The sequence below is a fragment of the Choloepus didactylus genome, chromosome 18 (assembly GCF_015220235.1).
Source record: "Choloepus didactylus isolate mChoDid1 chromosome 18, mChoDid1.pri, whole genome shotgun sequence".
Classification (NCBI taxonomy): Eukaryota; Metazoa; Chordata; class Mammalia; order Pilosa; family Megalonychidae; genus Choloepus; species Choloepus didactylus.
The window spans coordinates 10,224,554-10,248,938 of NC_051324.1; the positions used below are offsets into that span (position 1 = coordinate 10,224,554).

General features: G+C 45.8%; 2 protein-coding genes and 1 non-coding gene across 6 annotated transcripts; all 3 read left to right on the forward strand.

The window, feature by feature from the left end:
* The first annotated feature begins 28 nt into the window (after positions 1 to 28).
* On the forward strand, positions 29 to 4,456 carry TMEM107 (transmembrane protein 107). 4 transcript variants are annotated; one of them, XR_005212661.1, is made up of 6 exons: positions 29 to 245; positions 468 to 535; positions 634 to 734; positions 1,469 to 1,565; positions 1,799 to 1,993; positions 2,946 to 4,456. XR_005212661.1 is itself a non-coding variant. In XM_037808945.1 (5 exons), exons 1-5 carry the CDS (start codon positions 159 to 161, stop codon positions 1,849 to 1,851), a joined length of 417 nt encoding a protein of 138 aa, XP_037664873.1. In that variant the 5' UTR covers positions 29 to 158; the 3' UTR covers positions 1,852 to 4,456. The 4 variants fall into 4 exon arrangements, 3 of the variants coding, with proteins under 3 accessions (XP_037664873.1, XP_037664872.1, XP_037664875.1); XM_037808945.1 differs by having other exon boundaries at positions 1,458 to 1,565; positions 1,799 to 4,456; XM_037808944.1 differs by having other exon boundaries at positions 1,799 to 4,456.
* LOC119515078 lies at positions 2,429 to 2,563 on the forward strand. Its single transcript, XR_005212973.1, has one exon. It is a non-coding gene; the product is annotated as a U8 small nucleolar RNA (small nucleolar RNA).
* Positions 4,457 to 20,321: 15,865 nt separating the features above from the next.
* On the forward strand, positions 20,322 to 24,078 carry VAMP2 (vesicle associated membrane protein 2). The gene is made up of 5 exons (XM_037808464.1): positions 20,322 to 20,471; positions 20,971 to 21,091; positions 21,472 to 21,630; positions 21,718 to 21,769; positions 22,376 to 24,078. Coding segments are annotated over exons 1-5 (351 nt in total). The 5' UTR covers positions 20,322 to 20,469; the 3' UTR covers positions 22,393 to 24,078.
* Positions 24,079 to 24,385: the final 307 nt, after the last annotated feature.

A 24,385-nucleotide genomic window follows, 5' to 3' on the forward strand; every position in this document is an offset into this window, starting at 1 on the left:
GTTGCCAGGACAACCGGGCGGTGCCAGCGCCGGCGGGAAGAAAGCGGCGGTAGAGTTTTGTCCGCTAGTCCGGGGGACTACAGGAGTAACCCGCCTGGAGTTTGCAGCCTCAGAGAGCACGGCTTCTGCTCTGGGCGGTGCCCCTGCCCTCAGGGACCATGGGCCGGATCTCGGGGATCGTCCCCTCTCGCTTCCTGACGCTCATGGCGCATCTGGTGGTCGTCATCACTTTATTCTGGTCCCGGGTAAGACCCGCGGCTGCTGCCCGCCCACCTCCAGTCCCCCACTCTGGGTGGTCCCAGCTCAGCCCTGCCGTTTTCCAGGACTACGCTGCACCTACCCGCTCGGGTGCTCCCATTCCATCCTCCCTTCCATTCCCCACCCGCCTTAACATCCCCGACCCCCAGCCTGCCTCGCAGCCCGCCTCTCTTTTTCACACTTTCTTCCTCTCCGCGGCGGTTCCCCAGGACAGCAACATCCAGGCCTGCCTGCCTCTCACGTTCACCCCCGAGGAGTATGAGAAGCAGGACATTCAGTGAGCTCTTGGGGCGGGTGATCAAAATGAAGCGGTGGTGGGAGTGGAGGGGTATTAGAAGTCCGGAAGGCCTGAGCCAATCCCCTTCCTCTCTGCAGGCTGGTGGCAGCGCTCTCTGTCACCCTGGGCCTCTTTGCAGTGGAGCTGGCCGGCTTCTTCTCAGGAGTTTCCATGTTCAACAACACCCAGAGCCTCATCTGTATCCTTTCTGCCTGCCCACCTTTCCTACACTGCCCATTTCCATCCCATCTCCCCTAACTAGGCTTTTCTGGCACAGAGGGCTGCCCTGGCAGGCAAACAGAGTCTCCCTAGTTGAGAGATCTTCTTAGGCAGGGTGGGAACATTTAATACAATTTTCAAACATTTGTTCAGCCTCTTCTATGCATAAGGCACTGGAGAACCAGAAATGAGAATAAAACACAGCTCTCTACTGTGAGGAGGAAGCAGACATAAAAACTTCTGTACTTCCGTGGACTAACACTGTGATATAGAGTAAAGATATAAAAAGCACGATGGGAACTCAGAAGAGACAGAGGAAGTGAGGAACATGGATCAAAGAAGGCTCCTGACAGGTGAATTGTGGGCCTGGAGGAGCTGGTGTGGAGGATGATTCCAGTAGAGTGTAGTAAGGGGCTGTGAGCATTTCTGTGTGTGGCCATGGGGTGGGTGGGGAGCCTTCTGAAGGGTTCAGGCTGACCCCTCGATATGTGTTGGGGTAACCTGGAGTCCCAGCTGTGCAGGTTTAGCTTTGGCCTCTACTCGCCTGGCTGTCTTAAAACTCAAGAGGCTGGGCTGCTGGCTCTGGCCAGTGTGGTGGGAGCAAGGGATTAACCTTAGTGCAGATGCCAGCCATCCTACCCTCTGGCCTTTTCTGGCCCATCACTACCTATTCATCCATCCACAGGCTTTCCTTGACTTTGAGGCGTTCCCAAGCCATCGGAGCGCACTGTAGTGCGTCCGTGGCCCTGTCCTTCTTCATATTCGAACGCTGGGAGTGCACGACGTACTGGTACATTTTTGTCTTCTGCAGGTGCGGTAGCCTCCAATATTTGGGGATGTGGGAGGAAGGTTTACCCCAAATCTGGAGGTTTTCCCCATGCAGCCCTTTCCTCCTTGTGTGAGACACCAGATCCACTCAACATCCTGTGGTTTTTTGATGTCCGGCCCCCCACCCTTTGGGGGTGGGGGTCTCTGTTTTGGGAATTTGAGTATTTTTATTGGAAAGAACACTGAATCCATCACCTACCGCCCCCCTCCCCCCAGCGCCCTCCCGGCCGTCACTGAAATGGCATTATTCGTCGCTGTCTTTGGGCTGAAAAAGAAACCTTTCTGATCACCACCATGACGGGAACGTACGAACGAAGGCTGGAGGAGCAAGGGGCCAGGCACGGTTCCTGAAAGGAAGAAGGTGTAGGCTTCTCACTCTGAAACTGCGCCTGGTGGATGATGTCTGTTGCGGTAATTAGCTCCCGATTCTGGGATTATTAGCGTTTTATTTAGTGTTTTATAATAAGGTATATATTATAATAAGATCAAGACTTATGATAAAAATTTCAGAAGAGAATGAGGTGGCCAAATTACTGGAAAACAGCAATTTTCCGTAGAGCTAACGCTTTTATTTTGGTTATTACGGTAGACGTTCGGCGGAAGGGAATGGGTGGAGATATGTAAATAAAGGTTTGGCCGCCCAGCCCGTGAAAGGAGCATTCTGGGAGGGATTGATTTTTCCCTTTTCAGGGAGCCGGCTGGAAAAAATAATGTAAAAGAAAGGTGGCAATAAAAATTTAAGTTTCTAAACAGCTTTAGGTTGTCCTGGCTAAGTCGTTGCGTACTCACCCTATCTATGAACGGAATGTTTTGCTCAGAGTACGGCATGGTACGGCTATTATATTATCGTTAGGAGGGTTAATCCTGACCTGTTCCTCCTTTGGGAGGGCAGATTGGTATGTGATGATTGGAGCTTGCATGATACGTGATTAACGTTCTGCGTAATCAGGACTTGCAACATCCTGATTTCTCCTGTCTGATACTCCTAACGATCTTTGGGTTTTTTGGGGGGGGCAAAGTTTGGTACTGCGTTTTTCAAATGTTGTGTTGGAGGTTATTTTTCGCGAGTGTATGTGGACGGGTTTTGGGTCATCATGTTAGAGGCAGGTTTCGTTTTTTATTTTGGCTGTGTGGTGATATATGGAAGGTGTTCAAAAGCCTGTGCTTTGGAGTTGCTGGTTATGGGTAAGTTTCTGCAGTATTGCATGTACTTGGAAGTTTTATAATTTTATTTTCTAGCTGTTACTTTTATCTCAAAAGCTTAAAAAAACAAAAAATCATGTTGTATACTTTGGGTTTTCTATAAAATGCTAGTGTCGTTGGTTGTTCTAATGGTCTGCTGTTAAATCTTCTGTATCACCAGACCAGAAGGGCCACCTTCCCAGAGTGGGAGGTGCTGATGGTTGTGGCCAACACAAACTTGTCAAAGCACTCTTGTTCACTCAGCAACCTGACGAGAACTCCACCTCCATTCCACCTCCTTTCCTGCCTCCTAGGATGGAGAAAGAACATGTTCAAATGAAAGTTAGTAAAACACACAAATTACAAGATCTATGAAGTTCCACCCTGTCACAGGAGGAATGATGTCACGGTCATGTTTCCTGGGGCAGATTCAGCGTTTGTGGGGAGGGCTCTTCGTCCACTTTCCAGCCCTGAAATGGTGGAGCTCAGGTTACTCCAAATAAGTAAAAGGCAGCCAAGGAGATGCTTTCTGGCCATGCCTCTCAGATGGTTCTCTGTCTCCCCCTGCAGCCCTTAACCCTGAGCATTCATTCTATGAAGACTTATCAAGTACTTGCTATATGCAAAGCACTCTGATGGGTACTAGGGGTATAGCTGTCAATATAACCCCTACTTAGCCTCTGCCATCACAGCTGTTATGACTAATGAAGGAGATGAATGAGAAACAATTTAGGGTACACCCAGAGTAATAGCAAATTGTGATAAATGCTCCATAGGGGATTTACCTATGCTAGGAAGTAGGGGTGATTTGCCTAAGGTCAGGAGCAGTGTGAGTGAGTTCCTGGAGAAGAGTTGGAGCAGAGAGCTAGGGGCTCGGGCAAAGGGCAGGCCTCAAGGCGGGCCTTGCTGGTCGTCAGAGTCTTGATCAGGCTCAATGGTATCCCACAGCCGGCCCCTTCTGAAGCCAGCTGTTTTTCAGGAACTTTGTGTGGTAGTTGTTAAATATAGCCGTTATTCAAGAATATCTTGTATAAAGTTACAATTAAATAAATTATATTAAAAACAGAAGGAATAAATACTCAAAACTTACTACTTCCTAATCCTTTTATTGCATTTTACTATTATGTATGCTTTTGAAGTTATGTTTATTGTATTGCTGTGGTGGAAACATATTTCATTCAGTGATGTCAGGCTGGTAGTTTGAAATTGGCCTTGTGGGAGATTTACACCACAGAAATTGGCAGATGCTACAAACCAGGCTTTGTTGATTGTCTAGATTTAAGAACATGATGGCAAAAATGTTGATGCAGATTAAATTTAAAAGGGTTATGTCTGTAGTTACTACATTATGAATAGCACAAAAGTTGAGGAGATATTCTCCCAGGATTTGGAAACTATTATCACATTTAGCAGAGAATACACTCAACATCAAGGAATGAATGAAGTTGCAACATACGTCCTCGTTTCATTTTTGTCTTACTTGTAAATGAAACTATCAATCAGTATTATGTCAAAACTACACTTGTAAGTGGGATGCAACTCCAGGTGTCCAACTGTGGTTGAATTGCAGCCATAGGTTGTCTACAGATACAAGAATATGGAAGTTTCAGAAAAGAGTATTGTATATTTTATTATTACTTGTAAATTCTGTGCTACATATCCTTTATATCAGTAAAATTTATAATAAACTTATGTAAGTATTTATGCTTTCCTTTTTTTCCTGAGAGTCGGTTGCTAAACGTTTACCAGTATACCCCTGCCCCAACCATCCCAGGAAACTGCTCAGGGCTAAGGACTTCCTTGTTCCTAAAGCCAGGGGGCAATTCTCAGACTTTAGCTTGACCTCTTTGCAGCAAGTATGTTGCCCGTTCCCCTCTTTTGAAGTCCTTCCTGCCCTTGGCTTTGGAAGCATGTCTCTCGGTTTACCCCCCTACTGTTCTGACAGCTCCTGCTCAGACTCACCGAGTAAATGATTGATTGATTTTTTGACACTGTGTCACTGGGGACAAAATACCAGGTCACCTCTTGTGCTTGCCCCTTCGGTGCTAGTGGTCACTCCACATTTGTCTTCAAACAATCAAGGAGCTGCTGCTACTGCTTTACAAATCTTGGCTGTCTTCTAGGAGCCCTAGCCCAGGTCAAAGACTGTGGGTGCCAGCTCTGAAGCAGGCTACTGGGTTCAGGGTGCAGCTTCTCGTCTCCCCCTCCTCACCCTGAGACGGGCAGCAAGACATTTAGTCTCTCTGTGCCTTAGTGCCACCGTCCACACTCCAGGAGTAGCTCCTACTTCAGCTCGCTTTCTCTCTCTCTCTCATTTGTTTATTAGAGAAGTTGTTAGATTTACAGGAAAATCATGCAGAAAATACAGAGTTCTTCAATATCCCCCCCTATTATAAATGCCTTGTGTTAGTGTGGTATATTTGTTACAACTGATAAAAGAGTATTCTAATTGTACTATTAACTATGGTTTACCTTCAGATTCCCTGTTTGTTTTGTACAGTTCCATGGTTGTTTTTTTTTTAAATATTTATTCTAGTAACATATACAACCTAAAATTTCCCCCTTTAACCACATTCCAGTATATAATTCAGTGCTCTTATTTACATTCACAATGTTATGTTACCATCACCACCATCCATTATCAAAACTTTTCCATCATCCCAAATAGAAACTGTACAATTTAAACATTTGCTCTCTGTTTCCTACCCCAGCTTAGTTCCCTGGTAACTAGTTCTCTAGTTCCTGACTCTACGAATTTGATTATAATTATTTCACATTAGTGAGATGGTACATTTGCCCTTTTGTGTCTTATTTCACGCAACATGATGTCTTCAAGGTTCATTCATGTTGTTGCATGTATCAGAACTACATTCCCTTTTACTGCTGAATAATATTCCGTTGTGTGTATATATACCATATTTTGTTTATCCACTCATCAGTTTATGGACATTGGGGTTGCTTCCATCTTTTGGCAATTGTGAATTATGCCACTATGAAAATTGGTGTGCAAATATCTGTTTGAGTTTCTGCTTTCAATTCTTTTGGGTATATACCTAGAAGCAGGATTGCCAGATTATATGGTAATTCTATACTTAACCCTCTGAGTAATTGCCAAACTGTCTTCCACAGTGGCTGCACTGTGTTACAGTCCCTCCCAACAAGGAATGAGTATTCTTATTTCTCCACATCCTCTCCAACACTTGTTATTTTCCTTTTTTTGTTTTCTTTTTACTAGTAGCCATTCTAAGGGGTGTGAAATGGTATCTCATTGTGGTTTTGATTTGCATTTCCCTAATGGCTAATGACGTTGAGCACCTTTTCATGTGCTCTCTGGCCATTTGCATATATTCTTTGGAGAGATGTCTATCAAGTCTTTGGCCCATTTTTTTGAATGCAATTTTATCGAGATATAGTCTCACATATACAATCCACCCAATGTAAACAATCAGTGGCTCACAATATCAACACATGGTTGTGCATTCATCACAATTTTAGAACATTTTTATTACTCTAGAAAATATATAAACAAAAAAGAAAACTCAAAATATCATTCCATATACCTTATTCCTCCCTATTATTGACTCCTATTATTAGTGTGGTACATTTTGCCACTGCTGATGGAAGAATATTAAGATATTACTGATATCACAGTTTGCAATAGGTACTTTTTTTCCCAAAATACCCCTATATTATTAACTTCTTATAATAGTGTCGTACATTTGTTCTAGTTCATGAAAGAACTTTTTTATATTTGTGCAGTTAATCACAGTCATTGTCCACCACAAGATTCACTGTGTTATACATTCCCGTGTTTTAACCTCTAGCTTTCCTTCTGGTGACATACATGACTCTAAACTTCCCCTTTCAACCACATGGCCCATTTTTTAAATTGGTTTGTTTGTCTTTTTGTTGTTGAATTGTAGTGTTTCTTTATATATTCTGGGTATTAAACCCTTATCAGATATATGGTTTCCAAATAGTTTCTCCCATTTTTTAGGTTGTCTTTTTACTTTCATGATAAAGGCCTTTTATGCACAACAGATTTTAATTTTGATGAGGTCCCATTTATCTAGGTTTTTTTTTACTTTCTCATGTTTGGGATGTACATTCTAAGAAACTATTGCCTAACGTAAGGTCCTGAAGATGTCTCCCTATGTTTTCTTACAGGAGTTTTATAGTCCTGGTTCTTATATTTAGGTCTTTGATCCAGTTTGAGTTAATTTTTGTATATGGTGTAAAGTAGGGGTCCACCTTCATTTTTTGCACAGGGACATCCAGTTTTCCCAGCACTATTTGTTGAAGAGACTATTCTTTCACCATTGTGTGGACTTGGCACCTTTGTTGAAACTCAGTTTTCCATAAATGTGAGGGTTTATTTTGGAACTCTCAGTTTGACTCTGTTGGTCTATACATCTATCCTTGTGCAAGTACCATGCTGTTTTGATTATTGTGGCTTTATAATAAGTTTTAAGATCATGAAATATGAATCATCCAACTTTATTCTTCTTTTTCAAGATGGCTTTGGCCATTTGGGGTCCTTTACCCTTCCACATAAATATGGTGATTGGCTTTCCCATTTCTGCAAAGAAGGCTGTTGGTATTTTGATCGGGGTTACACTGAATTGGTAAATTGCTTTGGGAAGAATTGACATCTTAACAATATTTAGTCCTCCAATCCATGAACATGGAATGTCCTTGCATTTATTTAGGTCTTCTTTGATTTCTTCTAGCAGCATTTTGTATTTTTCTGTTTTCAAGTCCTTTACATCTTTGGTTAAATTTATTCTTAGATATTTAGGTTTTTTAGTTGCTATTGTAAATGGCATTTTTTGGGTTGATTTCTTCAGACTGTTCATGAGTAGTGTATAGAAACACCACTGATTTTTGGGTGTTGATCCATTCCCCACAACTTTGCTGAATTGATTTATTAATACTAGTAGTTTTGTGGTAGATTTTTTTTTAGGTTTTCTGTACATAGGATCATGTCATCTGCAAACAGGAAAAGTCTTACTGCTTCTTGTCCAATTTGGATGCCTTTTATTTCTTTTTCATTCCTAATTGCTCTGGCTAGAATTTCCAGTAGTGTTGAGGAACAGTAGTGATAGTAGACATCCTTGTCTTGTTCCTGATCTTAGAGGGAAAGCTTTCAGTATTTTGCCATTGAGTAGGATGTTAGTTGTGGGTTTTTTATATATGCCCTTTATCATATTGAGGAAGTTTCCTTCTATACCTATTCTTTACTCTCTTGATCAACACCAGAGGCTTTGCCCACTAGCATCAGAAATAGGTTTTCATTTCATTGTGAAATCAGCGTAATGGATTTTGGCATTGGTGAAATTAGTTGGTATTCAAGATATGAGGACTTGCCACAGTATGCCAAGCTCAACCAATAGTATTCCTGAAAACCCTAAAGAATACCCTGGGCTATGTCTAAGACTATAAAAGTTTTACTTATTAAATTTATTTTTTCAGAGACTTAAAGCCTCCAGATTGTTCCTATGCCAGAAAAGCTGTGACACCCAGAGGTACCAGTCTCTCCAAGAACATCAACCAGTTGCATTCCTCTATCTCATAATGTCGACACCCCTTTTTAGCGTGAAGAGATTAGAATGGTCATACCCAGATATCTCTGAAGATTGAGAGAAATGATCAAATGAGAGGGAGGAGTTGTAACTGAGAAATTAGGATTTAAAAAATGACCATGACTACTGAATCATCATAAAGAAATCTTTTTAGTTTCTAGTGTATTAGATAAGCCGGAAGGAAACACCTGAAATTGTTGAACTCTAATCTAGTAGCCTTGACCTTTGATAATGATTATATAGCTATATAGCTTTTATCTTGTGACCATGTGATTGTAAAAACCTTGTGACTGACACCCCTTTATCCATTGTACAGTTAGATGAGTAATAAAATAATGACATGCAATTTAAAAAAAAAGCAAAAAAACAAGCTAGGTTAGGGGTTAGCGAAAGGGAGTTAATGCTTAAATTGTGCAGAGTCTACATATGGGTTGCTAGAAAAGGTTTGGTAATGGATGGGGGTGACGACAGTACAACATTGTGAACATAATTAACATCACTGAATCATATTTGAATGTAGTTAAAAAAGGGAAATTTTAGGTTGTATATGTTACTAGAATAAAAATGTTTAAAAATAAACTGTAGGACTTGTACAACACAGAGAACCCTAATGTAAACCATAGACTACAGTTTAATAGTATAATTATAATAATATTCTTCCATCAGTTGTAGCAAATGTAGCAGACTAATACAAGGTGCTAACAGGGGAAGTATATAAGGACTTTGTATTTTCTGCATGATTTTTCTGTAAACCTACAACTTCTTTAACAAAAAAAAATAGTTAAAAAAAAAAGGCAGGACTGGCTCGAGTATTTTTGCGAGACCGTCCTCACTACTGCATAAACAAAGACTGCGCACTGAGTGAGGCCTGGAGCCTGAGTTCCTGGGGTGTGGCCCAGTGTCCAGCCATCGGACCCGAGGATTTCCGACCTGATACTATCTATGAACACGCCTTCGGGGCAGTGCTACATCTGCCTCAGACGAAACTATCCTGCAAGATTCAGGGCCTCCATCAAGCTGAGAGAGCAGCTGTAGGAACCTTTTTAAGTCTGCCTGCCAGTTTTCTATAATAAACGCCTTTATATGACGCGGAACTCCCACCCACCCTGAACTTTTTTCGAAGTTACTCATAGCTACAAAAGGAACCAACTGGCTTAGGCCCACCCGCAACGCTATTTCATAGCGTCAGTGAGAGACTAAATGAGCCGGTCCACGTGCACGTGGGGGGGTAGCCAAGCGCCAGGCCTGTGACGACCCCCCCACTGTGACCCCCACTGCCTTTGCCTGGAGTGGCCTTGGGTCCCGGGACTCTCCCGTCATGGCGGACTTACCGTTTTTGCCCGTTCCACCTCCATCCTTTTTTTGTCTTTCCGGTAATAGCACCCCCATTTCCCTTTGGGAGACACCCCCTCCCCCTTTCTCTCTCTCAAAGGTTCGGCCGCGGCTGACCCTCCTTCCCATCAGTCTCTGGGGTGGCCACGTGAGCCAAGGTGGCCAATAAGAACGTCCTATTTTCCCGACGGCTGCGATTGGCTCTGGCAGAGCGGTGACGAGTCCTTTTGCTGTAACCCTGGGGAAAGGGAAGCTGAGAAATAAGAACAGGGTATAAAATAAAGTGGTTATTTTACTCAATTTTATGATCAACATACATTATGGAATAAAAGACCCTCTTCTTCATACAGACTATATTGAATAAATTAGAGCATTACAACTGTAACATTTGATATTTAATGTTAATAAAAAAATTTTAATATAAAAAAATAAAATGGTTAAAACCGTGTGGTACTGGAAATAGAATTTAGCAGATGATAAAGATATTTATAATCAGAGGGGAAAAGAGGGGATTAGCCAATCACAGGTAGGACAACTGGGTGGCCCTCTGGGGGAAAACATGAATCAACACTTTACTCTGATATCACCAATAGATCCAAGATTATAGTGTAAAAAACAAACACACAAAAGTACCAAAAAAAACTTTGAGACTATTTAACTTTTTATTTTAAATAATTTTAGACCTACAGGAAAGTGGGATGGGCAATAGGCATTTCTAAGTATAAGAGCAACACAAAAGCCACAAAAGATAAGAGTGACAAAATTACATATGCATGGTAAAAACATCACAAACAAAAGTTAAAGGGTGCATGGCAACGTTGGGAAAATATTTGTAATTCAGGTTGCAGAGAAAGGGCTAACTGTGATACCCCCAAATCTTCTACAAATTAGTAAGAGAAATATCAACAACCCAATAAAAAATGTACAAAAGATTTGTACTGACATTTCACAGAAATGGAAATATAAAGAAATATAAAGAATATATGAAAAGATTCCTAATCTCCTTCAGAATAAGATAAATGTGAAACTAAAACTCCACTGCAAGTCATGTAACTTACTAGATTTGTGATGACCAAATAGTTTAATAGCATGTTGGAGAGGGTGTGGGTGAACAGGAGCACCCATACACTGATCGTTGGTGGGAGTAAAAATTGGTAACACCTCCACAGAAGGCAATTGGGCAATATCCATCAAAATCACAAACACCTATGCCCTTTGAACCCAGGATTTCCACTTCTAGGAATTTGTTGTATATATTTGCATATATATAGAATGGGAAGGTATAGGTTATTCTTTGCAACATTTCATGTATTGGCAAAAGATTGGAAACAGCCTAAATGTCTGTCAAGAGGGCTTGGTTAAAATCTGATACATCCAGACAGCAGAAGGCTACGTAGGCAGGAAAAAAGCAAGCTTTATGTGCTGTTAGGGAACAATCTCCAAGAAATATTAAGTCATAGCAGCAAGGAGCAGAACAGTGTGTATTGTCTGCTTCCATTTGTGAAAAAAGGGGAGCCTATAGATGTGAGTGTGTGTGCTTAGAACATCCCAGGAAGCAGGCAGGGAAACCAGGAGCTCTGGTTGCTTGTGGGGAGAAAGGGCTGAGAGGGGAGCTTTCTCCATATGCCTTTTTGAACTTTTGCAACCTTGAACTGATTTTTGTAATCTTGAATCAATTTTGCAATCTCGAAACGATTTTTTTTTAGTATATATATATATATATATATATATATGGAAACATGCAGCACAGAATTTCCATATCTATATTTCCATATAGATATGGAAACATATGCAACACAGAATTTCCCACTTTAACCACTGTCATGTGTACAATTCAGTGATATCAATTACATTCATAATATTGTGCTATCATAATCACAACCCAGTACCAAACCTTTTTCCTCATCCCAAATAGAAACTTTGTGCCCAATAGACAATAACTCCCCTCTCCCCAGCCTGTGGTAACTGCTGATCTTACTTTCTGTCTCTACACATTTGTCTATTCTGGATATTCATGTAAGTGGAATTGTACAATATTTGTCCTTTTGTGTCTGGCTCATTTCACTCGACATGTTTTCAAGGTTCACCCATGTTGTTGCATGTATCAGAACTTCCTCCCTTTTTACCGCTGAATTCCATTGTATGGATAGACCTCATTTCCTTCATCTGTTGGACACTTGAGTTGTTTCCACCTTTGGGCTATTGTGAATAATGTTGCTGTGAATGTTGCTGTACAGCATCAATTGAGTCTTAACACATACAAACTGTAACTTTTTTTAAAATTCAGTTTTATTGAGACACATTCACACACTACATAATCATCAATGGTGCACAATCAACTGTCCACAGCACCATCACAGGGCCGTGCACTCATCACCCCAATCTATCCTTGAGCATTTTCCTTTCACCAGAAAGAATCAGAATAAGAATAAAAAATAAAAGTAAAAAGGAACACCCAAATCATTCCCCCATCCCACCCTATTTTTCTTTTAGTTTTTGACCCCATTTTGCTACTCATCCATCCATACACTGGATAAAGGGAATGTGATCCACAAGTTTTTCACAGTCACACTGTCACCCTTTGTGAGCTACGTTGCTATACAATAGTCTTCCAGAGTCCAGACTACTGGGTTGGAGTTTAGTAGTTTCAGGTATTTACCTCTAGCTACTCCAACACCTCAAAACCTAAAAAGTGTTGTATATATAGTGCATAAGAATGTCCACCAAAGTGACTTCTCGACTCCATTTGAAATCTCTCAGCCACTGAAGCTTTATTTTGTTTCATTTCGCATACCCCTTTTGGTCGAGAAGATGTTCTCAATCCCTGGGCTGTTTTTTAAAACACTCCTCACTAAGACTGTCGCTAGTTCACCATCGTTCATTATTCATTTGTTCCTGTCACCCGACGTAGTACTTGTGCTGTGACATATGCTACACAGATTAAAAAGAAACCATCCTATGGTTGTACAGTATGCTTTAATGTAAATTTTTATTTTAAAAAATAGACACTATCCTTCATGAGAAGAAAAAATTTGATTAACCAATAAAAAGACCCCATCCAGGCATTTCTCTAAGCCTGTTTCCCCAAAGGTAAAACCAAGACAATATCTTCCTGGTAGGATTGTTGTGAGGGCCGATCGACCATGCAGAAAAGCACTGCACCTAAGAGCAAAAAATTGGAAACAACCTGTTCCAGTTTGCTAATGCTGCCATTATGCAAAATACCAGAAATGAATTGGCTTATATAAAGGAGGTTTATTTGGTTACAAATTTACAGCCATGAAAATGTCCAAATTAAGGCATCAACACATGAATAAACCTTCACTGAAAGAAGGCCAATGGTATCTGGAAAACCTCTGTTAGCTGGGAAGGCACGTGGCTAGCATCTGCTGATCCTGTGTTGTGTTCCACTCCTCTCTCAGCTCCTGTGCTTTCTTCAAAATGTTGCTCTTGGGGCGTTTTGTCCTCTTTTTAGCTTCTCTGGAGCAAACACTGGGCTAGTATCTCCAAAGTGTCAGCAAAAGTTTGCTTTCAGCGGCTGTCTCCAAAATGTCACTCTCAGCTGCTCTTGGGGTCCTTCTGTTTGTGAGCTCTCTTATAGGACTCCGATGATTAAATTGAGACCCACCATAAATGGGCAGGGTCCATATCTCCATGGAAATAATTTAATCAAATGGATCACCCACAGTTGACTGTGTCACGTCTCCATGGAAACAATCAAAGGATTCCAACCTAATCAACACTAATACGTCTGCCCCCACAAGACTGCATCAAAGAACATGGCATTTTGGGGGACATAATACATCCAAACCAGCACAGAACCTGAGAGCTCATCTCTTGAGGAAATAAAGCATGGTAAAACTTCTTGTTAAATATGGAGGATTGGCCTCCAGCATTTGTCTTCTCTCCCTCACACATCTATAAGAACTAAGACTGGGGGAGAGGAGAGCAGCAGACAAAATATTTCAACAAGGTTTGGTATGCCAGACAGTGGCCCAAGGGTGGTGACAGACTGCTCAGGGCAGAGGGAGTCAGAACATGATGTTGATCCTTGGAGGTCCCCAGGCCCCAGGTCAGGTCCAGGGAAACCCAGGTGGTGTCTGAGAGTCTTTTCAAAATGTTGGGACCCCTGGGGCTCCCTCGCTTCCCACCCAGACAGGGAACCATCCCTGCCACATACACCATCCCCTACCTGCTCATTTTTGAGGGAGACTTTGACCTGGGGACACCAGGTCTGGCAGAGGACAAGGAGAGGGCTGGGGCTGGAAACAGGAGCCCCCACCCAGCTCCATGCCCTGCTCCCACCACTTCAGTGAGGGCAGGGTATGGAGAATGGAGGATATTCTTCTCTCACAAAACCCAGTGGCCCCTGAGAAAATCTGCCACATACTGACATTTGGGGGGTACCCCAGGATAAGGCATCACCATCCTACAGCAAAGCCCAATAGTCAACAAAGCCCCTCCCCTGCCTCCTCCCCTCCACACACAGCGTCCAGTCAGCCTCTTGGTGGCTCTCCCATAAATAGGAACAGATAGACAAGGATCAGCAGACATCCGAGGAAAGCCTGCAAAATGAAAGAGAGAGGAATCTCCCATATAGTAAAAAAAAAACCAAAAAAAAAAAAAAAACTGGAAGAAGACAGAAATAGGAAGGAACATAGAGAAAAAATTATAATTGCTAAGTAAAAAGGTGTAAAGCAATGTGTATAATCTGTTAGCAGTTGCATTTTAAAAAAGGAAAAAGAAGTATCTATGTATATGCCAGTCTCTGCACTAACTCTCCAGAGGATTCACAAGACTGAGAAGGGCTGGGTGCGAGTGGGGTAGCTTAGAAAAAGGGTTTGCTGGACATTCTTTTGTACCTTTTGAATTTTTCAGTACTGTGAGAATAAGTTCAGCTTTCACAAGGGTGGGGCAGCTCAGGGGAATGGCAGAGGGTTAGGAAGCCAAGCTGTAATCGGTGGCCGGTCCTCCTGTTTATCCACCCACTATCCTTGCAACGTGGCCATGCGGGGGTAGAGGTTCCTAAAATAGCTTCATAAGTTGTTAACAAGCTAGCTCAGACTGGCTCTGCAATTAAAGAACAAAAGGGAAGAGGCCACTTAGGCATAGAAGTGGTGTCAGTGCCTTATATGGGCATAACAGTTATAGTCAGGGGTGGAGACTTGTTTCAAATGTTTCAAATTCTCACAGAACAGTTACTTTGAATGTTTCAGTTGTGCTCTGACTGAAAGTTTCAAATTTGCGTGGGTTAGTTAGGCCTGTCCGATAGGCTGTAACCTCTGGAGTATCCAGCCATTGGAGAAACAGGGGAGGGACTTACGTGTTAGGCTTAGGGCATAAATAGTACTGTGTTCTACTGTTCTGGGTGCCAAACACCAGATTTTGGTTGTGTGCCTTTTCTTGCAAGACTGTGAATAAATTCTTTTCTTCTCCACAATCTGGTGAGCGTTTATTTCTTTTTAGGTATAGTGCTTGTTTCTCACAGTACAAATGTATTACCTAACTTTGAAATGTAATATTGAATTTAAAAAATATAACTATCCTGGAAGAGAGATAAGAGAAGAAACTGCATTTTAGAAATGAAAAATAAAGGAAATATATATGGTAACAAAAAACTTTTTTTTTCAATAGAAGAGTTAGAGGGTATATGAAACTTACCAGAAAGTACAACAAAAAATAAACAAATAGATGGGGGGTAGCCAAGGGAACTTCAGCTTTCTATTTAAGGAGAATGCAGTCACATAATTTGTGTAACTAAAAGCATTTTGAACCATATATTTGATAAGAGTTTAATTTCCAGAATATATAAAGAACTCCTACAACTAACAACAAAAAGACAAAGAACCCAATTTTTAAACGGGCAAAGACTCTGTGGTAGTTTGGAAGTTGTATGTAACCCAGAAAGGACCATGTTCTTTTAATCCATTCCTATGTGTGTAGACCTCTTGTGGATGGGACCTTTTGAATAGGTTATTTCAATTGAGATGTGACCCACTTCATTCAAGGTGGGTCTTAATCCTCTTACTGGAGTCCCTTATGAGAGGCTAAAACACATAGAGATGAAATAGAAACACCCAGAGAAGTTTAGAGAAAAGCCCCAGAGAAGCTAAGAGAGAACCCAAAGAAAACAGAGAGGAAGCCACTGAAGCCAGAAGGTGAAAGCAATAAAACTCGGGAGGAAGGACCAACAGATAACAGCTATGTGCATTCCCATGTGATAGAGGTGTCCCAGATGCTGGCAGCCTGTCTTCGGAGTCCAAGTATCAGCCTATTGATGCTTGAGTTGGACATTTTCATGACCTAAGAACTGTAAATTGTAAGTTAATAAATCCCCACTGTAAAAGCCAACCCATTGCTGGTATATTGCATTCCGACAGCTTTAGCAAACCAAAACAAACATAGACATTTTCTCCAAAGAAGATCTACAAATGGGCAATAACACATGAAAAGACGTTCAGCATCATTAACTATTAGGGAAATGCTAATCAAAGCCACATTGAGATATGACTTCACAGCCACCAGAATGGCTATTATTAAAAAAAAAAAGTAAAATAACAAGTTGTGCTGGTTTGTATATATTATGTACCCCTGAAAAAGTCATATTCTTTAATGCATTCTTGTAGGGGCACACATATTAGTGTTGATTAAGTTGGAACCTTTGGATTAGGTTGTGTCCATGGAGATGTGACCCACCCAACTGTAGGTGATTAACTCTGATTAGATAATTTCCATGGAGTTGTGGCCCTGCCCATTCAGCGTGGGCCTTGATTAGTTCACTGGAGCTCTGTAAAAGCTTAGACAGAAGGAGCTCACAGCTAGCTGCAGCTGAGAGACACATTTTGAAGATGGCTGTTGGAAGCTGACACTGACATTTTGGAGAACACCATTTTGAACACACAATCTGGGAGCAAGCAGATGCCAGTCACATACGTGCCTTCCCAGCTAACAGAGGTTTTCTGGATGCCAATGGCCTTTCTCCAGTGAAGGTACCCTTTGCGGATGTCTTATCTTGGACATTTTATGGCCTTAAGAATGTAACTTTGTAACCAAATAAACCCCCTTTATAAAAGTCAATCCATTTCTGGTATTTTTCATAAGGCAGCATTAGCAAACCAGAACACAAGTGTTGGAGAGGATTTGGAGAAATAGGAACCCTTGTACTTTGTTGGTGGGAATTTACAATGGTGCAGCCACTGTGGAAAACAGTTTGGCGGTTACTCAAAAAGTTAAACATAGAATTACCATATGACCCAGTAATCTTACTTCTAAGTATATATTTGTACACCAATGTTTATAGCAGCATTGTTCATAATAGCCAAAAGGTGGAAACAACCCAAGTGTCCAAGGACCAATGAATAGATAAACAAATGTGGCATATCCATAAATGGGATATTATTCAACCATAAAAAGGGATAGAGTGCTACAACATGGATGAACCTTGAAGACATCATATTGAGCTAAAAAAGCCAGACACAAAGGGATATTGTATGACCTCACTTATATTTAATAATTAGACTTTGCAAATTCATCAAATCCGAAATTAGAGGGGCAGGGGTAGAAGTGGGAAGTTAATGCTAAATGTGCACAGAGTTTCTTTTTGGGGTGATCAAAAGTTTTGGTGATATGGTAGTGGTGGTAGCACAATATTGTGAATATAATTAATACTACCAAATTGTATATTTGGAAGGGGTTAAACTAAGAAATGGTATGTTGTGTGTAAGTAAAACAAACAACAAATTGAGTCATTTCAGTAATGGATAGTGGTGATGGTAGTGCAACATTGTGAATGTAATTATAATACCATTGAATTGTACACTTGAAAGTGGTGAAAATGGGAAATGTTGTGTTGTATATGTTACCATAAAAATTTTAAAAGGCCACTCATTTCATGCATGTGGCTGTCCCGGTAACGTGTCCGGCACGCAGTAGGTCCTTTGGGAAGCCCAGGGCTTGGCGGGCAGCCCCGAACTGTGTGGACTGCAGGGCACAGCCATGGGTCACTGGGCTGAGTAGCCGAGAGTGATGGTGGTGGGGTCAGCACCCCAGTTGCCACTCTGGCAGCCTCCCCAAGGTTATGCTTCTCCTGCTCCTAATTAGAAGGCCTTTTCTTTACCAGCTGCATCAATAACACATAGGTCCCTCAAATTAATTACTGGTTCCACTAGATTTGACTCATGCGGAAGGGGCAAGCCCATGAGTCAGCATGGGGCTGACCCAGCCCCTTTCCATCCTAGTTTCTAAGTCAGTTTTTGTCTTCAGAAGAAGGGAAAAACAAAAACAAAAGAACATCTTTGTTAAAGAGTGGTCTCCAGGTTGCCTACAGCAGAATCATTCCAGGTGATTCTGAGGTACGATCTGAGCTATGCAAATATATTTTATTTTTCTCTAGTTCCACTTCTCTCCATTTGGGGTCTCAATTCTATCTGCTCGCAGAAAACAGTCTCTTACTCATTTTCTGGTGAACTCAATCATCCCACCCCCTGTCCTTCTCCCTCCTCTACCATTGATCTAAATTTGGGGAGCTCCTTAGCACTGAAGCATAGGTGGGGTGGGGTGGAGGGACTGCTAGCTGAGATCAATTCTCTGGGTCCCCACTTCCAAGGATGCCCCTATTTCTACTCTGCGCTGTTGCCCCCACGCTCCTGAGGTGGAGTGAACTCCAGCAGGGGGCCAGCTTTCCACGCCCCACCCTGTGGTCTTGCCACCCCCAATTTATCTGTGACTCTGTTCCTTCCCTCTTCCTTGGACTTGGCCTGGGGGGCTGAGGGACTGCTCCCAAACCAGAGTCTAACGTCTTGCTTGATCTTCTACTAGCTTCTGCCCAGCTAGTGCAGGGTGTGGGGTGAGGAGAACTCCAACTGTTTGCACTTCCTCTCAACCTTCCCCATCTTATAGACAGACACTGAAGCTTTTGAACTTAAAAGCCTGGAATTTGGCATCTTGTTCTCTGGCTAGAAGGGAGAATGGTCTCTGCATCAAAAAGCAAGAGATCAGCACTCTACAGCGTGATCTGGTCACTTCAAAATCTGAGACCCCCGTGGAAGCTATTCTTTCCTCCCTTTTCACCTGGGCCGAGCCACTCCAGACATTCGGGGAGGGAGATGGCTGTTCTGCAGAAGGGGCAGGAGCTGGGAGCATCTTATCTCAGAACCGCTGAGTCCCCACACCCAGCACACAGGCTCGCTGCTCACTCATCTCCCCCAGACTGCTGCGAAATGACACCTCTGGTGACAGAGCCAGTCCCCCGCCCCCACCCCATACCCTGAGAGACTTCTGCAGGGAGGGGGTGGGGTGCTGCAGTGGGGGAGGTTCTCACACCCTAACACCCTAGGAAGCCTGAGTGGGGGATGGAAGGAGCTGGCTACTGTTTGTCTCAGAGACCAAGGTCACTAGCCTTACCGACCCCTCCCTCCCCACACCTCCTGGGATGCAGTGAGCACTCCTACTCCAGGGCCACTAAGCCTCCTCTTTCACCTTGGGACTTCCCTCGACCCACCCCACTGGATAGGCAGCTCACCTGGCCCCATCTTCTCCACCCTCCAGAACCTGCAATGCGTGCTGCGCCAGGCCTGCTGGGATGGGTGGTGTGGGCGTGTGTGCAGCTGCTAGGTCTGTTTATACAGAGACCATTCCGGGATGGATAGGGACCGTGGCTAGTCTCCTCCTATCCTGCTATCCACATTAAGCCATTAACAAATATATATTTAGCGCCTATATATATATTTTGGGTCCAGAGAGAGGAAATGTCCAAGGTCACTGCTGAAACGGCTAATCTTTATATAAAGTAGCACCGTGTAACCTGGGTACTGCAAGTGGCATCCTCAGTTGGCCCCTGGCCTATGTTCCTCCTGTCCCCTAAAGAAAAAAAAAAAAACATACCATGTCCTTTTGGCCTAGTTTATATGCCTGATATGAAAGGGTGTACTCTCCTCCTGCCCGACAGGGCTAGCTGGCCCAACCCGGGGGCAGAGCTAGGCTTTGGCCAGCCTGCAGCCACCGTGAAGCTTCCCCCATGGCCTGCCCCAGCTTTGCCTGCCAATTATCCCTGCCCTGAACTCCCGGTTGGGGGAGGCGCAGCTCTCACCACCAGGAGACCCTCCTGGAGCTTGGTAGGGGGCAAGAGCCTGCACCAGGGACCCCAGATCTCCCCTGGGACATCCATCTGCTGGGGGATGGCGCGGGGAGCAGCTCCCGCCACCGCAATCCTCAGCAGGATACTAGCTATCTGCATTGCCCGGGGACCCGCACTGGCCCATCTGCTCTCCCTCCACCCGTCCCCCCCACCCAAGTGCTGAGGAGAGCAGGGCGCAGGGTGAGACCTCGGGCTGCACGGGGCGGGGACCGGTGTGTAGGTGTCACCGAAGAGGGAGGATGTGGTTTGGGGCTGAGGCGCGGGGCCAGGCCGCGGTGTGAGGTAAGGGGCAGGGGACCGCGGGTCTGGGGTGGGCTGTGGTCGGACAGGGCGGCTTAGCGGGGGTCGGGGGAAGCCGCGCGGTCCCGCTCCTGGTGTCGCGGGTGCTGTGGGGGGCGCTGGGACAGAGGAGCGCACAGCCCACGGCCCCGCCGGGCACGACCCCCGCCCCGCCGGCCCCGCCCCCGCGGCCCGGCCCCCGACGTGTCGCCTGCCGCGCCCCGCCCCCGTCCGCAGTGCCCGGATGTGAGTGACGCGCGGCCGCCATCTTCCCGTCCCGGGCAGCCAGCACCAGTCGGAGCTAGCGCGAGCCGCCGCCGCCGCCGCTGCCGCCGCCGCCGCCATCAGCGCTGCTGCCAAGTCCTCCGCCCGCTGCCATGTGAGTCGGCCGCCCGCGCCGGGCCGCCCCCCGCCAGCCCCCCGGTCCTGGGAACGCGCCGCGGGGAGTGCCTGGGGCTCGGCCCGCGCCCCCGAGCCGGGCCAGCGCCCGTGACTGTGCGCGGGCGGCCGGAGGGCCCCGCAGCCCCGGGTTTGTCCGCGCGGGCGAAGGCCGCGGGAGGGAGGGGGCCGGTGCGGCCGGCCGCCCCGCCTTGCCCCTGTCACCCAGGTTGCCATTCATTTCGGGTCGATCCTGGACCGTGTCCGTGAGGTCGCTTTCTTTTGACCAGCGGGGAAACTGAGGCCCGGAGGAGCAAGGGGGTCTCGCTCAAGGTCACGCGGCTCACCAGCGGCGGGGCCGGACCGAGTCCAGGGCTCTCATCGGGTGGCCTTCCGCTTAAGAAGAGAGGGACGGATGGATGGACAGGCGGATGGGCGGACCCCTGGCCGCGGGGCTCCAGGCCCCCGACCCTGGGTCTTAATCCTTCTCTGTCCCTCAGGTCTGCTACTGCTGCCACTGCCCCCCCTGCCGCCCCAGCTGGGGAGGGAGGTCCCCCAGCGCCCCCCCCAAACCTCACCAGTAACAGAAGACTGCAGCAGACGCAGGCCCAGGTGGATGAGGTGAGCTGGGGGGACGTCCAAGTTGGGGGGAGGTGTGCGTCTTGGGGTGGGAATGATAATAGGTAGTTCAGGTCTTTGGGTTTGGGGACAAAGATCTACCGTGCCCCATCCCTGCCAGCATGCACTTGGAAGGGCCTTGGTGTGGCAATCAGCCTGGGGCAGCTGTGCTGCTATGACATCTGAGACCCCTTCCCCTGATGTGTGCTCCTTGCATGTCCCCAGGTATGCTAGGCAGTTTCTCTGTGTTCCGTTGGCATGTTAGTCTGGCACCATCAGGGTGCATGTTCCATGTGTGTGTGGCACTGTGGGCACGTGTTCGAGGAGTGCCCTCATTGAGACGGGCCTTGGTACACCCCCTGCCTTGTGGGCCCCTCCCCCAGGTGGTAGACATCATGAGGGTGAACGTGGACAAGGTCCTGGAGCGGGACCAGAAGCTGTCGGAGCTGGATGACCGTGCGGATGCACTCCAGGCAGGGGCCTCCCAGTTTGAAACAAGTGCAGCCAAGCTCAAGCGTAAATATTGGTGGAAAAACCTCAAGGTAAGGATGGGGTGCGGGCAGATAGGGGGACTGGTGGGTGAATGAAGATTATCATGGTCTGGCTTGCTCACTCTCCCTTTCCCCCAGATGATGATCATCTTGGGAGTGATTTGCGCCATCATCCTCATCATCATCATCGGTGAGTGGGGAAGGGGTGGCCAGGGCACTTTCCCTGGAGCAGTTTCCCCTGTGGATTTTGTTTTGAAGGTCATTAACCTAGTTTTTACTAGTCAGCAATAAACACACATAGCTGCCAATGGCAGTTCTGATTGATTTAGAGCCCAAGACCTCAATATTGTCTAGCCTGCACTTTGCCTGGTTTTGGGCAATTTCTGTTAAGATTTTGGAAACAGGAAAGCTAGTGAACCCCATTGTTGCCTGGAGGACTATTTAGGCTTAAGAGCCCAAGCTGGGAACCCTGGAAATGGGGAGTTGGGAAGCAGCAAAGGCCCAGGAGGTTCAGGCAGTTTCCAGGAAGCCTACCACCCACTGTTTGAGAGCTTGTGGCCTCAGAGGATCACAGGTCTGTGGTCCCAGGGCCTACCCTGGAGTTGAAGGGACCTTGAAACCCTCCTGTCTGGTCCCCTCACTTTCCAGGTAGAGAACCTTGAGGCCCAAAGAGGGGAGGGGATGTCAGCCAGCTGGGGAGTGGGGATGACAGCAGCAAAGCCAGGCCTGACACACTACTTTCTCTCTCCCTCTCTCCCTTCTCCCTCTTTCTCCTTCTCTTTCCCTCTCTCCACAGTTTACTTCAGCACTTAAACCCCTGAGGAGCCTGCCCTGCCCAGAGAGGGGCCTCTCCTCCCCACCCCTGCCGCTCCTCCACCTCTCAGCCATCTCTTCCAGCCCCCTTCCCCTGGATCCGTGTGTGTGTGTCCGCGTGTGTGCCCCCCTGTAAATAGCCAGCTGTTATTTATACATATATAATATATATATTTGGTCTGTTTGTAGTTTTATTACTAGAAGATTTTTCTGGTTGTCCTTAACACCCCTCCCCGAGGTTCCCACCATCACCTCTCTCTCTTCCTCCTTGCCTTTTCCTCTCTTCCTAACCAGCCCCAAGTCCCTTCCTTTGCATCTGCTATGCAATAGTCCCTCTTCCTCTCCTTCCCTTGGATTTAGCCAATCTTTCCTCCCATCCTAGCCTTCCCCACACCCCCACCTCAACCTACCCCCCGACAAAAAAAGGAAAAGCAACTGTCCGGGCCTCCCTAGATGAATCTTCTTGGCATCCATCGGGAGGCTCTGAGACTGGTCCCACTTGGTCCTAAGAATACCAAGGTCTTCTGGGAGCTTCCAGCATATTAATTAGCATACATTATATACTGACATCCCTTTGGTTTCATTCTTTTTTGTTCCATCATTCTTCTCTTCACTATTTCAACTTTTTTTTTTTTTTTTTTTTTAATTTACTGAGTTCCCATTGGTCCTCTTATCACCCTTTTCATTTGCATGGCATTACTTGCAGGTGGTGGGGAGCCTGGGCTTTTGGGGAGCCAGGCTGTTCTGGCCCCCAGGATAAGTCCCCTCCTTGTCCCTCTAGTCCAGTTTGCCTCCCCTTCCCCCATTTTCCAAACCTCTTGTCCCCTCCTTCCCCTTCCCCCCAGCTGGTGTGTGTCTTGGAGTTCAATGTGTTATGATGGACCAATAATTCTGCTACTTGAGGTCTCTCCCCACATTCCTTCTGCCCAGTTCTCATGTAGGGAGTTCAACAACATTCCCTTGGGGTCTCCCTCCCTCCCATCTGCTTGATCCACCTCCTCCCAGCAGGAGAGTTGGGGATTGGCCACAATCTGATGTCTTTTGGGAGGGATGGCCACCAGTGCGGGGGTCCGTCACTGCCTTGGGGAGGGGTGGGGCAGGGTAGAGAACCCCACGAATTCCTGCCTGAAACCTCCTCTGGCCCCACCCTTGCGGGGTGGGGGCATAGTACTGACCACCTCTCCTCCAGTTCGAGGAGTGTTGTCCCTGTCACTGTCCGGTTCCTGACTGCCCCCCACCCTGAATTCAGGGAGGGAGTTCTAGTTACTGCCAATGTGTGGGGGGACTTGCTGGAAGATGGGTATCCTCTCGCCTCTCCCAGGGCAGGGAGTAGAGCCCAGAGGGCGAGCTGTCCCCTTGTTAGGTGAAGTGGTAGAGAGTCAAATGTCTTTTTAAATGGCACAATTTTAAGGGTTTGAGGGTGCAGTCCCTTAACCTGCCACCAGAAGGGACCTCCCCCAAACTCTATCTTCTCCCCACACTCGAGGTTTTCTGTGTGGAGGGGGAGCAGGGAGATCCAAGCTGTAGTGTGAAAAAGGGTAGGGAGAGATGCTGGGGGTGGGGGTGCTGTGTCTAGACCCCCCCCCCCATATTATCCCAGTGTCCTCTGACGCCCCACCCCATGCCCCCAATTCTGTGACGCATCCAGATTGTGAAAATGTACAATAAATGTGTGATGAGTAACCAGGTGGTGTCTAAGATCTTTTCTTAATCAGTGGGAAGGGAATTGGATCTGCAGGTGTAACAGGAAGATTGAAAAGATACGTTGGGAAGAAGAGACTGGGCTCCGCCTCAGGGCCTGACCTCTAGCAGCACAAAGTGTGATTCCCAAAGTGGCCACGAGGGGGGAGGGGAATCAGGGCCTCAGGAGTTGGCGACCACTGTGTCCCCAGGCACGGTGAACCCACACAGTCTGGGGTTCCCAGCCTCCCCTTTCCTTGCCTGGGACATGCTCCTATTAGATCTACCTTTTGGATTGAACTGGATGCTCTGC